This window comes from Carya illinoinensis, chromosome 14 (assembly GCF_018687715.1).
Source record: "Carya illinoinensis cultivar Pawnee chromosome 14, C.illinoinensisPawnee_v1, whole genome shotgun sequence".
NCBI lineage: Eukaryota > Viridiplantae > Streptophyta > Magnoliopsida > Fagales > Juglandaceae > Carya > Carya illinoinensis.
In genome coordinates, this window is record NC_056765.1 from 6,441,088 (window position 1) to 6,457,486 (window position 16,399).

The window sequence follows — 16,399 nt, forward strand, 5'->3', positions numbered from 1 at the left end:
TTCTGTTTCATCCAATTCAGATCATCTTGCAGATTCTTGGATTCTGGATTCAGCATATTCTTATCACGATACCCAATAAAGATTGATTTGACACCTACAGGTTGGTAAATTCTAGTTCTGTTCTGATGGGCAACGATGCTTCATGCAAAGTTATTGGAATAGGGAATATCAGAATTAAAATATTTGATAGTGTTGTTAGAACGTTGTGTGATATTAGACACATACCGGATCTAAGGAAGAATCTGATTTCATTGGGCACTTTAGATTGTAATGGGTATAGTTACAAATCAGCAAGTGAAGTAATGAAGGTGAGTAAGGTGTCTTAATAGTGATGAAAAGGCAGAAACTATTTGGAAATATTTATACACTGCAAGGTACAACAATTGTAGGTTGAACTACAGCTGCAGAGTCTGAGTCAGATTGTACAGTATTGTGGCATATGCAGTTAGGCCATATGGGTGAGCGTGGGATGATGGAGCTTCATAATAGAAATCTATTGAAGGGTGTCAAAACATGCAAGGTTGATTTCTGCAAGTATTGTGTTCTTGGGAAATAGAATAGAGTGCAGTTCAAGACAGGCATACACAAGATAGAGGGGATTCTTGACTATGTTCATACAGATATTTGGGGGCCAGTAAGGGTAGCATCACGAGGAGGACATATGTATTTCGTGAGTTTTATTGATGACTATTCATGAAAAGTTTGGGTGTATTTCATGCAACACAAGTCAAAAGCATTTGCCAAGTTCAAGTTGAGGAAAACTAAAGTAGAAAACCAAACATGGAGAAAGATCAAATGCTTCAAGTCTGACAATGGTATTGAGTACACAAATTCAAAGTTCAGGGAGTTGTGTAAGCAGAATGGGATTAAGAGACACTTCACAGTACACAAGACACCACAGCAGAACGATATGGTGAAAAAGATGAACAGAACAATAGCTGAGAGAGCTCGGTGTCTCAGGTTGAATGCAGGGCTTGCAAAGAACTTCTGGGTAAAAGCAATGAATATGACATATTTCTTGATTTACATATCACTGAGGGTAGCACTAGATGGAAAAGTAATAGAGGAGTTGTGAATAGGCAGTGTGGTAGACTACTCTGGTCTGAGAGTGTTTGGATGTCCAACCTACGTGCATGTTTCTAGTGAAGAAAGTTCCAAGTCTAGACAGTGTATCTTTTTAGGGTATCAGAAAGTAGTGAAAGGCTTCAAGCTCTGTAATCCAAAGACAAACAAAATGGTGAACAGTAGAGATGTGGTTTTTGATCAAAAAGTCATGTTACAGCGTACTCAGGAAGAAGAGAAACAGGTGCCAGAAAATTGCAGCACCAATAAACATGTGGTGCAGGTGGAGCTAGAAAACCATGGCAAAGAAAACAATGTTTAGAATACAGAGAGTTCTAACTTAGGAGATCAGCAGCATCACAGTATAGCCACAAACAGGCTCAGACGCACTATCAGGCCACCTTCTAGGTATGGTTTTGAAGATTTGGTTTCTTACGCACTTATTACTAATAGCGAGAATCCTACTACTTTTCAGAAGGTGGTACATAGCCAAAAGAAAAGTAGATGGATGTGTCCTATGGTGGAGGAGATGGAGTCTCTGCATAAGAATTAAACATGGGAATTGGTGGAGCTTTCATAGGGGAAAAGAGCGATAGGGTGCAAATGGGTGTATAAGAAGAAAGAAGCAGTATCAAAAAAGGATGGAGAAAAGTTCAAGACTCGTCTAGTGGCAAAGGGTTACTCATAGAGGAAAGGGGTTGATTATGATGAGATCTTCTCTTCTGTGGTCAGACACACTTCCATTAGGGCAGTGCTGGGTTTGGTAGCACATTTTGATATGCAGTTGGAGCAAATGGATATAAAGACAGCTTTTCTTCATTGTGATTTAGATGAGCATATTTACATGGTACAACCATAAGGGTTCAGTAAGCCTGGACAGGAAAACTTGGTCTATAAATTGAGGAAATCACTTTATGGGTTGAAATAGTCTTCGAGATAGTGGTACAAGCGATTTGACTCCTACATAATCTGGATTGGCTTCAGGCGATGTGAGTATGATTGTTGTGTTTATGTGAAAAGCTTTTATGATGATTCATCTATTTTTCTGTTACTTTATGTGGATGATATGCTAATTGTTGCAAAGAGTATGAGTGAGGTCAACAAGTTGAAGACTTTGTTGAGTAAAAAATTTGACATAAAGGATTTGGGTGCGGCCTAAAAGATTCTTGGGATGGAGATTTGTAGGGACAGAGCTTCTAGGAGATTATGGCTATCTTAGCATAGCTATGTTGAGAAGGTGTTGGACAGGTTCAACATGGGTAATGCAAAACCAATAAGTAAACCTTTGGTGTATCATTTTAGATTGTCTACCGCTTAGTGCTTGAAGATAGATGATGAAGTTCAAGACATATCAAAGGTTCCATATGCCAGTGCAGTGGGGTGCTTGATGTATGCTATAGTTTGTACAGGACCAGATTTGGCACAAGCTGTCAATGATGTGAACAAGTTTCTATCAAATCCTGGACGACAACATTAGGATGCAGTCAAGTGGATTTTCAGATAGTTGAGGGGACTACAGACTATGGTATCATGTTTGGCAAATAACAGTGTGATCCTTTAGTTGTGGGATATGTGGATGTAGAATATGCAGGAGACTTGGATGATAGGAGGTCTACCACATGTTATGTATTCACTCTTGTGGGTGGGCCTATTTGTTGGAGGTCTATGGTTTAGTCTCTAGTTGCATTATCTACTACTGAGTCAGAGTATATGGCAGTGGCTAAAGAAGCTTTATGGCTTACAGGGTTGGTTAAAGAGCTGGGTATTCAGCAAGGTGGATTTCGGTTGCATTGTGATAGTCAGAGTGTCATTTATTTGGCAAAGAACCAGGTATATCATGCAAAAACCAAGCACAAAGACGTGAGGTTTTACAGGATTAGGGAATTGGTTTCTTTTGGTGAACTTTTGTTTGAGAAAGTTTGAGTATTCAGCAAACATGTTGATAAAGCTTGTTACAATAGATAAGTTCAAGCATTGCCTTTCGAGATTGATACATTGTTTGGGATGCTAATTAGGTTGCAGGTGCGATATGGTACGGGGGGTATTTTTGTAAATTTTTTAAATATGTTTGTATGTCTAGGGTTAGTATAAATACATACTATGTAATCCTAATTGATTGATAGTGAATTTCACGCCGCTCGCTCCCTGTGGATGTAGGCACATCGTCCAACCACGTTAAATCTCTATGTCAATTTCTATTTTTCTCTTTTGATCATTCCGTATAATTCATCAACAATTGTCACACGTTTTACAACACTTTTATATGGTGGTCCCCCACTATACTTCAAGGGAGTGTGTGAAGATTTGCACACCCTAAAATCTATTTAGCATTACTCAAAGACTAACTGTATATATATATATATATATATATACTGAATACTTCGTGTTAAAGAAGAATGTTTTTGTATCATTAGTTATTCAAGAAGGAATGGTTTTCCAACATCAAATTTGGCTCCTTTTGCTGATAACGCTGGAAATGATTTGCGCAAGTTCTTCCCCACAATCTTCTTGTACATGATGTCCTGCCTGCAAAGCACAACAATTTAAGTGCAATTTTTCCAATAGATGAGATGAAACAAAAGTTGAAAGTTGAAGAAAATATTGTTATAATATAATTTTTTTAATATTATTTTTATTTTGAAATTTGAAAAAATTGAATTATTTATTGTATTTTATGTGGGAGTTTGGAAAAATTGTAAAGATTAAATGAGATGAAATGAGATAAGATGGTTTGTGTAACCAAAAGAGATCTAACTGAAAATACATGGCAATAAAAATCAGTACCTATTTAGTGGAACCGACCTATCATCAAACAATAATTAATGACAAAAAAGATGGAAATAATCCATTTTTTTAACCCAATTATTGCATTCAAGACTTCATTAAAACTTGAGGTACGTGGGATCAAAGACCTCATCCTAGTTTACAACATGTTTTGGGATATCACACTCCGGAGTGCAACCAAAACTACGATTTTCAGCTGCCCATTTAGCCACTAAGAGATCAGCTGTTTGATTTGCCTTCCCATATATCGGGCCACTTGACTAACCAACCTGATTCACCTGAATTATGAACCTGGAAAAACAATCCCTTGTGTCTCTCCGAGTCTGCAATATGCAGTCCGGGACAGATTCCTTATCACCAATATATAGCATTGCAAACCACTTTAGGCAACCTCTTCAAGCATAACATCCTTAACCCCAAGGGCATGCAGCAGCAATTCTGTGGGCTAACAGTGCTGCATTCTGTTGTCCCTACAGTACGCACACATCAACCATAACAGATATTTTAGCGTACAGCCACCTCAAGATTTATTTTCCATAAGCAGTAGGTGGATTCGCCTCATGGCTTCAACCATTTCCCTTATCAGCCCAAACAAGCAAATGTTTATTACACAAATTTTTGGCTAATGGCGCCATAGTAACTGCATTGGTTGGTGGAGCATCCCTAATGCACTGTGGTACCACACCAGATCATCCATAATAATTGTAGCACAAATGATAAGATCACCTACAAAATAATATTCAAAACATGAATATCCTTCAGAAATAGCATATTTTTTTTATCCATGTAACAATCGACATGTTCCTGAATTGTTGAGTAACAATTCAACCTATCCTGTAACCTGGTCAACATTAGTGCTTCCACTCCAATGAAGTCATGAGATTCTGCTGCTTTTAAAGCTTGCCATGTAATCAGTAAGATAAAAATGATTCCATCATTCCACCACAAAGTACCTTTACTATTTGTTGCCCAAATAAGGAAGTCATCAGTTTCCTGAGCCGGAAGATCCGTACATGTTCAAGTTGTACCACCAGATTCTTCATCAAAACCATTTGAAATTAAATCAACCTTCCAAGAGAAAGTAGTGGGGCCAATTAGGTCAGCAAGCTTACATTTCAATATGTATCAACTGGATCATCCTTTGGGTTTGGCTTAAAACCAGGCAAACGCCAAGGGTCATCCCAAGGCCTAATGGCAATGCTCTTACCATTCCTCACAAACAAAACATATCCCTTTTTCAGTAAGTCTTGAGTCTCAAGTAAGCCACTTCTTACCCATGATTGGCACTGGCATTTCTTAAACTGCAACAAGTTTTCCTTTTAGAGGTATTTTTTCGCAAGAGTTTGAACCCATAATCTATTAGGATAAGTGTAAAGCATCCAGCCAGTTGCAGTGTTAGCACTACAAACTCTGCCCCATAAGAACCAGTTCTATACAACTGTTACGGTGTCCACTATAATGCTTATCAGATATAATATCAAACAGTGCTGCATAATAGTCTTTTCAGAGTATAGATGGCGAGGCAATTACAAATTTTCTACTTTGCAATTTGGCAAATAAAGCAAAAAATTAAATTGCAATTATTGAGTAAAAACATTAGATAACCAGCATTTTAATTCCACTCTAAGTCGTGAGTTTGGTTATAATATTTCCTAAATCTTAAACTCAAGTTATAACTTCTGAAAACTATTGCTTAGAGAAGAAGAAGAAGGAAAAAAAAAAAAAATTGGATTCTTTTTAATGTCACTTTACCCATACAATTTATTTAATTTCCATTATACTTTATAATCACTTAAGGAAAAGCAAAGACAGAACAAAATAAAAGGTAAAAAATAAAACTAAGAGAAGAACAAAAAAAACCGAGAAGAATGCTTCAAGATCCTCACCAGGAAGACCTGTGAATATCCAAGAAGTGGTAAAAATGATAAAAAAAAAAACTTTTTTTCAGTCTCATATCCATTTGTGTGAGTCACAAATTAAATGTTTTTCTTATATAAAATTAGGGTTAAATAGGATCAACATTCAAACAATTTTAAAGGTGGTCTCACACTTTAGGGGGCTAGTTTAAAGGGGATACTGCAAAGACCTTTAATTTATTATAGGAGCTAGGAAGTGCTATTTACCGATAAAGTTATTGCAGAGTAAGTACTTCAATAAATGATGATATTCATTCTGCAGTTAGGATATGAATTTGGGACGTGCACATAAAAGTTCACAAGCATTCAATTGTTAGTTACCTGAATTGGAGTGTGTGTTTTGTTTGGGTCTGTGCTGATTTTATTCTATGGACTAGGAATGGTAATAAGAGAGAAAATTTTGTACCGTCGGTACTTCTACAAGCTTATGGTTTGCATCCTTGCAGAAATCTTCAACTCCATCATAGCTCAACCAGCGGTCTCTTTGGCCCCACAAAACCGTTGTTGGAACTTTCCAATTTTTATCTGTCAGTATTCTCTGCATATCCTCCACATAGGTCTGCATGTACAGCAATCAGAATGAACACAGAGATGGATAAATAATTAACTGCAAGAGAGTTTGCTATTGAGAATCTTATAAATTCATACAACATGAAGAAAATCTTGCACAAAATCTAAGGGAAACAGTTCGACATTGCTATCCAAATTATGTGCCAAGTGAATATAGTCAATAGTCCTCATGTCAGAAGAAAATTTAGGATTTATGGGAAACTGACACTTATCCATGTGTTTTAGTGTGTTTTAGTTATCATTCCTTTCCTTTTTCCTTTTACCTCCTTTTCTTCACAATCTTAATCTGTTAAACCACATATTATACCTCTAAGGCCCATAAACAAACAGAATTTAATTTAAAAGACATAAAAGAAAAGGGGAAAAAGAAGATTTTCACCTTGAGCTCTTTCTTCATGGCCCTGCTAATTGCGTTTAGTGCAAAACCAGATGAACCAGATGTGAGATATGGTCTTCTATAAACCATTGCATCATCCTCTTTCATTTTGTAAGGACCACAACTTGTCAAGGCTTTATCACTGGCCCTTAGAGGATCCTAATTGCACATGGGAACAAGATGTATCATGCGCCAGTGCACTTACAAACTAAAACCACCACCCCACCCCTCCATCCCCCTTTCAGTTTCCCTATTCTTAGGACCTTCATACCTGAGAAAATATTTCACCAAGCAAGAAGTTGCTGAATATGGACAAGGTTGATGGAAGGTTGGCATGTTTGGCTGTTAGCTTTATTCAGAGGAAAGAACATGTTCATTAGTTGTTGTCATCCTATATAAACAACAAAACAATATGCTCATCGTTGTCGTTATGCATAATCAGACGCAATGTTTGAGATATATTGAAATGGTACAGTCCACAGAATCTTCCATGGGCCAAAAATAAGGCCAAATGTCATTGAGATTTGTTTTTGAAATTATAATTAATGCCAACGATGGCAGTTTTTGCTCTCACTTATTCCTTTGTTTGAATTGCTATATAGCGAAAGGCCAGCTAAACCATATAGGGAATATTTCAATCCTAAATGTGAGAAATTGCATCAGCTGCATATTTGAGAAAAACAAAATCTTCCCTATTTGGTAAATTAAAAGGAAAATTAATGTCATTTCAGAAACATAGAAGAAGATCAGAGACATTTCTGGAATTACAGGTAACCCAGAGCTATATCACAAAAACAATTAAGGAGATTTCTTTAAATTTACCCCATATATACGTGTTTGATTACCACCATGGATATGATCAGAGTGATATTATGAGCATGGTTCAAAACAAATTCGAAGCTAATTTGTTAGATTCAAGAAAGCCATACAGGAGAATTAAGCAGAATTAAGTCGTTGAGCTTCTCCTGATGATTGAGAGCATACTTAACCACAACTGGGGAGAAGTAGCCCTGGGAAATACACCAAAGATTAAAGGCGATCTTCAGTCACATGTCACAAAACAAGGGAATATTAAGTACGTCCATGCTTTAATAATCAGGAAAGGAAGAGATACCTGGACAACAATTGAGACCTTGCCAGTGGCAAGTTCACTTATAAGAGACTCCAAGGATGATGCATATTCTGCAGTCATAACAAAAATTAACTACAGAGAGGGAAATCAAGAAGCATATATGATATGCCATTTTTAGGCTGAAAAAGCAATTACCATCCAAAGTATAGTCAAACCCATATCCAGGTTGAGGCTTATCTGAAAATCCAAAACCTATTGGAGAGACAAAAAACGGCACGAAAATTTTTTAATTACCATATAATGAAATAATATTTCATGATAAGATGCAATTTGACAACCATATCAATACTTATTTTCAAGAAGAAATGAAAGCATTGATGATTTCTTTTTTTCGAACTCAGTATCATTGAGAGAAACTGTGCAGAATTCTGATGTACTTGAGAACTAAGTAACTTTTGAAAGCATCATGGGCTGGATGGACTTACGATGTACAAAATCAAATTAAGATTCTCTCAAACGCTTTTCTTTTGGGGGCAAAAATCAGAGACATTTTAAATTACTAACATTATGCAGCAGATACAAGTGCTAACTAAAATATTCTTCTGTCCCAAGCCAATCTTTAGGATCAACAGCCGATGATCTTCAACTAAAAGCAATGTTTATTAACAGGTTTTAATAAGTAATATTCTTTTAAGTTACTATTCAGTCGGGATCCACAAAAACAATACAAAAAAAGAAAGTTATATGACTATCACACTTCTTATTGAGATTGAATTGAAAAGGGTGGTACTTTCTACTGCCTCTTTTCAGTATCAGTACTGGCACAAGGCTTTTACCATACTTTTCTCATAATTGCAATCAATAGATGGAAAAAAGAACAGAACTGGAAAGCAATGTGCAATGAATGGATTCTACTATGATTCTCAATAAACTAAATTTATAGTCTCACCTAGCCAGTCAAAAGCAATGGCACGATAGTCCTTAGAGAGTATAGGAAGAACTTTACGATAAGAGTACGCCTGAAAATAGAAAAGATCCAGCCAATAAGATTGGTATTTTATATTATCATGACGCTTACTGCAATAACTATTATATTTATGCATCAGACGCAAGCTCTAAATTAAAGGGACATGGCACTTAGATGAAACCAAATATACCAACAATCATAAAGAATGCAATGCTTACTGCAGTGATTATTATATTTATGCATCAGACGCAATCTCAAAATGAAAAGGGTATGCAATTAGATGAAACCAAATATACCAACAATCATAAAGAATGCAAGCTAGAGAAATGAAAGGATATGGACACATATCTACATCCCTAGACCTGGCTGTGAAAAATGGGCATCTTAGCTTCAAATGGAACTGAATAAATGAACAAGAAATAGAGTTAATTATAAAATATGGAAAGAAAAAGAAAGACTCGCCTGTGAAGGTAAACCGTGAATTAATATGACTGAAGGATTATCAGCACTTCCACTTTCAACGCAAAACCATCTATTGCACAAAATCACATATATAGAGCATGTTTCAATGGGAAACCCTGCAAATAATCAAATCTTAATTTTTATAGACCACTGGGGCCTAAACATGAATCATAATGTGCATGCCGAATTTGACTCCAAAAAAGGCAATATTTTCATTAAGATACTTCAGAATTGACCTAAATGTATCGGCCGGGGCCTGAGAACCAGAACCCATCTTAAGTCCAAAAATGGGATCTTTGGCCTTCTCACCAGAACCAAGAACACGATGAGCTCTCACCTGGGAAAAGTGATACGACAAACAATAAACTTCTTTGAAGAGGTTAATATCTCTCCTATACAGGTAGGGTTTTTTTTTTTTTTTTCCTAAGCAAGCAAACTTTATTAAAGTAAAAGATGATACATGTTAGGGGGTGGGGTTCCCCAACAAATACCCCAATACAACAACCACAATGCAAAAGTGGTGAGAGAGGGGGGGGGGGGGGGGGGTGTTTTGAGACCAATTTCTTGGTCACAACCCAAGCCCTACTAAGAGGGTACCATCTTTTAAGACATTTTGAAGGTAAGCCACCGCTGAAGGCGGTGAAAGCAGGTACTGCCCTATGCATGTAGTTATTATAAAACCCATAAGGCAAGGTACGGAAATTTGGATGTCCAAAACCTAAAAAATGCAGGCAGCATAAGTAAATTAGCCAAAATTAAGGAAATAGAACACCCACTATCTTCCCTTCCTTAAACCATTCATCTGATCGGCTCGGGCCATCCGAATATTTTCCTGTTAAAAAACACATCCACAATTTTCAATCGAGACACATACACACAAACATCACAATTAAATAACAAAATAGTACTAATAGTGGTAGCAGTAGTAAAACAGATGAGCAGCACCTCCGCTGAAGGAAAAGCCATCGCCAACTGAAACTGGAGCATCTATGAGATAATCCTGTCACAAAATAAATGATACTTTGAGATTAATAATAGATGGTTTATGGTTCGGCAGCGATGACTTCAAAGTGTGGAGAGACAAGGAGTCGAAAAGCCGTTCATTATACAGAAATGCTCGAATCAGTCAATGAATGGGAGATGATATGTCGTTAGCTGAATCCACAAGATGAATAGGCGTTGAGGGTCGCTTAATTTCACTCAGATGAGACAAGACATAGGGAACACAAATGTTGCTCATCTTGCTCTGCTAGTAAGTAGCCAAGGGAAGGCGATGCTAGTTCTAGCTCAATTAATGCGTGCATGTCCTTAGTGTTAACATGAATACAGACTATAATTAAGCTAAAAAAGCAACGAAATGAGAAGCATACTTGCTCGCTGTCATCGCCGTTGGATTTGCAGCTGAGTTTAAGAGACTTCCTTCTTCCAGGTTGTGAAGCTGTTGATCTGAACGGTACGCCGAGAAGAGAGAGAGTTTTAGCTTGAACTGCCATGCTCGTGCTAGCGGGAGATTGAGACAACATACAACACACACAGTACGTTATGGTTTTGGGATCTTTGCATATATTATCCGTTTTCTTTTATTTAGCAGATATGGATTCTTTGGTTCTCGTACGTCATGAAAACCAACCATCCTCTTCGCCTCTATTATGGATTAGATTTTTTTGTTTCAATGTCCTAAAAAATACTAAAGAAAGTAAAACATTAAAACAAATACATATTATATAAATATATATATTTAATGTGATGAAATTATTAAAAAAAAAAAACAAATTCCAAACGAAAAGTTAGTGATTAGAGAATATATAGAAGTGAAAAATTCTATCTGCAAGTAAATTTATTAACACTTTAAAAGTGCCATTGACATGAAAATTTGTTTTGCAACATAATTATATTTCGAAGATGAAAAATTTTACTCATCAGTCTTATGCCACACATATGCTTTTATTTATATATTTTTATTTTTTATTTTTCCTTAATAGATGTGTGGTGTAGAGCTGTTGAATAGAAGAACTCTTTAAAGATTTTATGACCGTTCTGATCCCATAATAAGTCGTGTATCTACTACACATTCAAGAAAAAAATTCAAGTACTTACACAGCACAACTAAGGTAAATAGTTCAAGAAAAAACATCACATTTTCTCATCATGAGATGCAAAAGAAAAATAGTTTGGAAGAGAATGACAAATCAAATCTCTCTCTCTCTTTTTTTTTTTTTGGGTAAAACCTAGTTCATCAAATGGACCCAAGAGAGGATATATTAGGACCAGCAATTTAGGTTAATAGGCCTCCTCCAGTAATTTTCAAAGAAAATTAAACCATATGGTTACATCTTAGGAGTGTTAAGAATGTTTCCGCTTCCACTTCGCCCAACATGGGCTGCCTCAAAAACTAAAACGACCTTCGACCTAACAGGGGTTGCCACTTGAGACATACAGCATCGCTTTTGAGGCTCTGAAGGAGACCAAAAATGGTGACTTCAGTCAGGCTCTGGTACTGCATTCACAGAAAAAGTAGAAGAATAAGCTAATAAAATAATCAAATTTTCTGGTTGCATGCTTGTAGTGTTAGGAACGTTATCGTGCAGGATGTTCGCAATCTGCATATTATAGAAACATAGAGAACTACCAGGCTACATGTCATCCTTTCTCCATGCAGAGTAATATTAACTATAAACACTTTGAGCATCATCAAGTCATCCAATGAAAACTTTTATCTTTCATTCTAAATCCGGTGTTGCGCGATGCTATCTCCTGGCAAGGAAAGCCCAAAGGAAAAAGAAGAATTACCAAGCTTACAATACACAAGTTCTGCTATAACGTCTATAAAATGGGATATGCTGACAAGAGAAACTTTCCATATCGAAATGGAGAGCATAACATCCATGGATAGTTAGATCCATCGATAACTACACCATCAATAAAAAACTCAATCAGGAAAACCCTTTATAAAACTCTCATCTATACCCTAATAGATTCATCATCCATGAGACAACTATCCATGTGGTTATTATCTCTTAAAAACTCAACCCGAACTCCTATCCTGTTGGCTGTTGCTATGCTGGGACTTTCTGCTCTACTACCAAACCAAGATGTGATGGTACTAATCAACAAGCCATGAGCCTCAAACATTCTTCTCAAGTTGGAGTGTTTTAGGAAGACGGCTATTCACTAGAATACTACTAAAATGCAGTACTGCACTGTGTTCTCACTTTTACCCTACCCTTTCCTGTCTTCTATAAGTAACTAGTGCCAAATATTTTAATAACACTCAAGGATAACCTATCCCTATAACCTCATAAATATATCATGTCCATTGGAAAAGACCAAAGCTGGTGAACTAGATAGGTATGATCCAATCCTCTAATTAGGTCACTGGATATTAATCTTTCAGTTCATAGTTTCAATAGAGGTTTTCATTCTTGAAGTTGAAGTGGCAACCCAGACACCTTGACTGTGATGTCACTGGCAGCTTAAAACGCAGGTGGGAAAGCTAGCTACAAGTTCTGATGAGTAAGATGCAGGTGCTAATACGATTTTTTTCTTTCTTGGACGATAGAGAATAACCACACAGATTAATTATTTATAAAGCTGAATAGAATAAAAATTATTAGAACAACCATCCTATTCCAATCATCCACTGACCAGGCATTGTCTGCTTGGGAGCATTAATTTTGGTTGCAACAATAATGGATTTACTTTCTTCAACTTTCTTCAACATTTTAGATAGAAGAAATTGGAAATGTCCGAAGAACCATCCAGTTGCACCAAAATATTGCCAGAATAAAACAAGTTTTAAATAGCTGCCAAATGCAAGTTTCAATTAAGACATATATCCAGCATATACAGGCTACCTCACTACACAATTAAAGTCAAAACCATGGTTTCATATTATGCCATTTACAATTCAAGTGAAAAAGCTTAACATGCAGATATAAATGGGTTTATGTTTCACCTTTAATGATTATTTTTAGTATTACATCCAAATACGCAACAGAGAGAGAGAAAGGAAGATCTACGCACATTAATATAGGGAGAGGATAATCAAGATCCACTTTTGATGTCTGGTATGGATTCTGTTGACTTGTTTAGATGATCATCAGTTTTCCATTTTTCTCCAAGAGAGAGATTATCAGAAGAGGTAGCATCATTCGTATCTTCAGTTTGCTGAATAACTCCTCCATTCATCCGAAGTTGTTGAGTATTTTTAACTTTCTTCTTGCGATAGATATGCACAGATGGTGGCAAAAGAGAATCCTGTATTGCCTACAAATACAAAATCAAAAACAGTTAATAAGCTCAACAGATGTCGGAAGTAAACTTCTTCAAGAACAAATATAAATCGAATGAATTGAGCAAAAGTTCAACAATGTTATGAAAGAAAGTGCCAATGAAGCACGTGTCCTAAGATTTAACAAAAATTGACCAATTTAAGGGGAAGAGATGGAATATGGTAGACATTTTATTACATCCAAAATTCTGTCTGTGTTGTACCACACATGCATGACCTGTTGAATACACAAGATCAACCAGGAAGTGATTTTGTATATTCTTATCCAACCAACCCAACTAATTAGAAATTAGAAATATGGGTCTCCAAAACCAGATTCATGTGCACCATTTTTGCAACAAAGGTAGATCAGAATGGAATTAAGAATAGAAACTGAGCTCCCTATAGGTGAAAGTTTGGTACAGTGAAAAAGAATGAAAGAAGCATACCAACCACCCCTTTTCACCTCTGACTCCGCCCCTGATTGCATATGCCTCTTTGAAACCATTCTTGAATAATAATTCGGCCACTTTCATGGCATTACCATCAAAACTACCTTGCACAAAGAGAAACTAGTGATGTAATTAAAGACGTTCATACAAAAGAAGGGAAGCTAAAACGAGATAAACATACTTCTCCACTATGTACATATGCTTTACAAGGCATTTATTATAGAGAAACAAAAGTTAAAAACAACATGCTTAACAGCTAACTTGTCGGTCCACCAACTATGACATTCTTTTCATAAGTCATGAAAACAGCATAAATTACTAGGAAAATTCAACATGCCACACTCTCATCCTACATCTATCTCACTACGATGAGGTGGCATTGTCCATCAACTTTTGAGTTTTTCTTATAAAAAAATAAAGGATGATCCGGGGGTGATAAAAGTGCCACATTTTACATAGTAGAATGAAAGTATGATGAGGATGTGGTTTGTTACTCGCCGCTTCCTATAACAACCTGACACGCTTCAGAAGCATCCCTGCCTTGAGAAACCTACACGTGGGAAAGATCTTCACAGTGGATGGTTTGGTATGTGCAAGGATAGTCCAAAAAAAAAAAAAACTGTAAAGTTTTTCGCTTCATCTTTTAGTGGCAAGAGAGCCTCGGTCACTGGTTCTCTGGTAGCTGGATCCTCCGGAAACACAAGGATCCTTAATTAGAATGGGATTCCAACTCGGCATCTTTTGAGATTTTGAGAAGAGTTGCTCTTTGGAGAGCACGGTACGATGAAAGTTGTAAGCTGTGCTCGCGTCTATCGTTGGTTTCATTCTCTCTTAAGAGGGGCCCCTTAATAATACCCCAAAATTATTTTAGCCTTCAAATGGTCCCATATAGTTTTGAAATTTCAGAGGCTGAATTTAGAGAAAGCCAGGTTTCAAATCCAAAAGTGAAACCGAAACAATAATTCCAAAATTTCTACAACCCCCTCCTCCAAAATTGAACAAGTTAAAATAAAAAATAAATGCATGATAACCAAAGCCCACTTTTCTGATTTCCAGTATAATCCAACCAGTTTTCAACGCTCTATCCAAGCATTTTATTTCTCAATGGACATCACTTTCTTCCAATATCACCAAACACTTAAAAGATTTTTACACTTACTTGTCGAGAACACAGACCACAGTACTTGCGGGGTCCCCAAAGCTTTCCAAGACCTTCTTCACAAACCCATCTTCATCTCCCTCATAATACTGAACCTGCAGCACGTCCTTGTTAAGAATCGTCAAATTTGGAGACTTCAAGTACTTCAAACTCTTCTTTTTCCTTATATCCAAGAGCTGCGCACTGGGGTCGTCACGGAGTTTTCTAAACGCATCAATGGCAGAGATGAATTTGTATTTTCTCAAGTATTCCTCAGTTAGAGGTATGACAACCAACCAAATGAATGTACACCCAGCAACAAAAAATGGGTTTCTGTTGAAAAAATCATCGATGGCAAGTAAGACCGACTCCAGGTTGATTTTGTCCGAGACTTGGTCCCGGGAGGAGACAACAGCTTCAGAAGCAAAGCAAGGAAGAGAAGTGAGGAGGTTGAATAGAGTGAAAGAGAGTCGACTCTTCGTTAGATTTTGAAACAAGGGAGAGGCTTGGAGATCGAGAGGACAGTTCTGGAAAGGTAATTTAAAGGTGGAGGAGGTGAGTTTGGTCTGAGGAGAACTGAGAATGAGGGTGGGAGTAGAGTTTGGACGAGGAGATATGGGTTTAGAGATGGCCGGTTTCTGGGTTTTGAGGTCGAGTGGACAAGAGGAGAGCACCATGGAAAGAGACTCCATGATAACCATTTGGAGAGAGAGAGAGAAGAGAAGCGTGGCGGTCAAGGTACTTGTCCTGTTTCAGTTTGTGCTGGGTCTCCCGTGGATTTACTCTTTTTTTTTTTTTTTTTTTTTTTTTTTTTTTCTGTAAAGGACAATGCTTTATCTACGGTGGCCACATGTACCTTTTATTTTTTTAATATATATTTTTTTATTTAGTGATTAAGAAAATATTTTTAAATGATGTTGTGATTTTTTTTATAAAAAAATATTTAAATACATATAAAAAATGAAAAAAAAAAATTTTCCCTTTTCGGTGGCGTTTCTGTGTAGACGTAACAGTGTCCTTTTAGTTAAACGAGCTACAGAAATACAAAATACCCAACAAATATCTCTATTGAATTGAAAATTAGAAAATCAACTTTGGTAGTAGATTATTTAGGGCAGAGATGGAAGCAGGACGTCTGCCATGGAAGGTGTTAACTCTGGATAATCTGTGGGGTTTGTTTCTTGGTTCATAATCCTGTAACCTGATCCCATCCATGACCCAATGTTTTCTTTCTCATTTCTTTTCCTTAATTGGTTTATTTTCTTTATGTTTAATTTGTAGGTTTGAGTTAAGTGATTGTCATTTCTTTGTGTATAGAGGGGGAAAATAA

At 36.7% G+C, this 16,399-nt stretch overlaps 2 protein-coding genes across 8 annotated transcripts; both read right to left on the minus strand.

The window, feature by feature from the left end:
• Positions 1–3,404: 3,404 nt before the first annotated feature.
• On the minus strand, positions 3,405–10,866 carry LOC122294252 (uncharacterized hydrolase YNR064C). Of its 6 annotated transcripts, XR_006237571.1 has the most exons (15): positions 10,580–10,862; positions 10,155–10,209; positions 9,986–10,041; positions 9,446–9,546; positions 9,210–9,279; positions 8,730–8,799; positions 7,976–8,032; positions 7,823–7,890; positions 7,638–7,718; positions 6,980–7,057; positions 6,712–6,867; positions 6,169–6,321; positions 4,959–5,147; positions 4,800–4,883; positions 3,898–4,572 (listed from the first exon to the last, which is right to left on the minus strand). XR_006237571.1 is itself a non-coding variant. In XM_043102840.1 (14 exons), exons 1-13 carry the CDS (start codon positions 10,730–10,732, stop codon positions 4,962–4,964), a joined length of 1,284 nt encoding a protein of 427 aa, XP_042958774.1. In that variant the 5' UTR covers positions 10,733–10,862; the 3' UTR covers positions 3,898–4,883; positions 4,959–4,961. The 6 variants fall into 6 exon arrangements, 4 of the variants coding, with proteins under 4 accessions (XP_042958776.1, XP_042958774.1, XP_042958777.1 ...); XR_006237572.1 differs by lacking the exon at positions 4,959–5,147 and having other exon boundaries at positions 4,800–4,914; positions 10,580–10,858; XM_043102840.1 differs by having other exon boundaries at positions 3,898–4,883.
• Positions 10,867–11,280: 414 nt separating this feature from the next.
• On the minus strand, positions 11,281–15,830 carry LOC122294254 (rhodanese-like domain-containing protein 4A, chloroplastic). 2 transcript variants are annotated; one of them, XR_006237573.1, is made up of 5 exons: positions 15,091–15,830; positions 13,929–14,031; positions 13,233–13,475; positions 11,839–11,963; positions 11,281–11,706 (listed from the first exon to the last, which is right to left on the minus strand). XR_006237573.1 is itself a non-coding variant. In XM_043102844.1 (4 exons), exons 1-3 carry the CDS (start codon positions 15,768–15,770, stop codon positions 13,254–13,256), a joined length of 1,005 nt encoding a protein of 334 aa, XP_042958778.1. In that variant the 5' UTR covers positions 15,771–15,829; the 3' UTR covers positions 11,281–11,706; positions 13,233–13,253. The 2 variants fall into 2 exon arrangements, 1 of the variants encoding a protein (XP_042958778.1); XM_043102844.1 differs by lacking the exon at positions 11,839–11,963 and having other exon boundaries at positions 15,091–15,829.
• Between the last annotated feature and the right edge of the window lie 569 nt (positions 15,831–16,399).

Coding starts and splice junctions, on each gene's coding strand:
- LOC122294252 (XM_043102840.1), bottom strand. CDS start 10,732: ATGTTGTCTCAATCTCCCGCTAGCACGAGCATGGCAGTTCAAGCTAAA. Junction 10,042..10,154: donor TGGCTTTTCCTTCAGCGGAG/GTGCTGCTCATC, acceptor GTTTTTTAACAG/GAAAATATTCGGATGGCCCG. Junction 9,547..9,985: donor GGTTTAAGGAAGGGAAGATA/GTGGGTGTTCTA, acceptor CACTTTTCCCAG/GTGAGAGCTCATCGTGTTCT.
- LOC122294254 (XM_043102844.1), bottom strand. CDS start 15,770: ATGGTTATCATGGAGTCTCTTTCCATGGTGCTCTCCTCTTGTCCACTC. Junction 14,032..15,090: donor GTGGTCTGTGTTCTCGACAA/GTAAGTGTAAAA, acceptor TGTGCAAGGTAG/TTTTGATGGTAATGCCATGA. Junction 13,476..13,928: donor GAGGTGAAAAGGGGTGGTTG/GTATGCTTCTTT, acceptor TTGTATTTGTAG/GCAATACAGGATTCTCTTTT.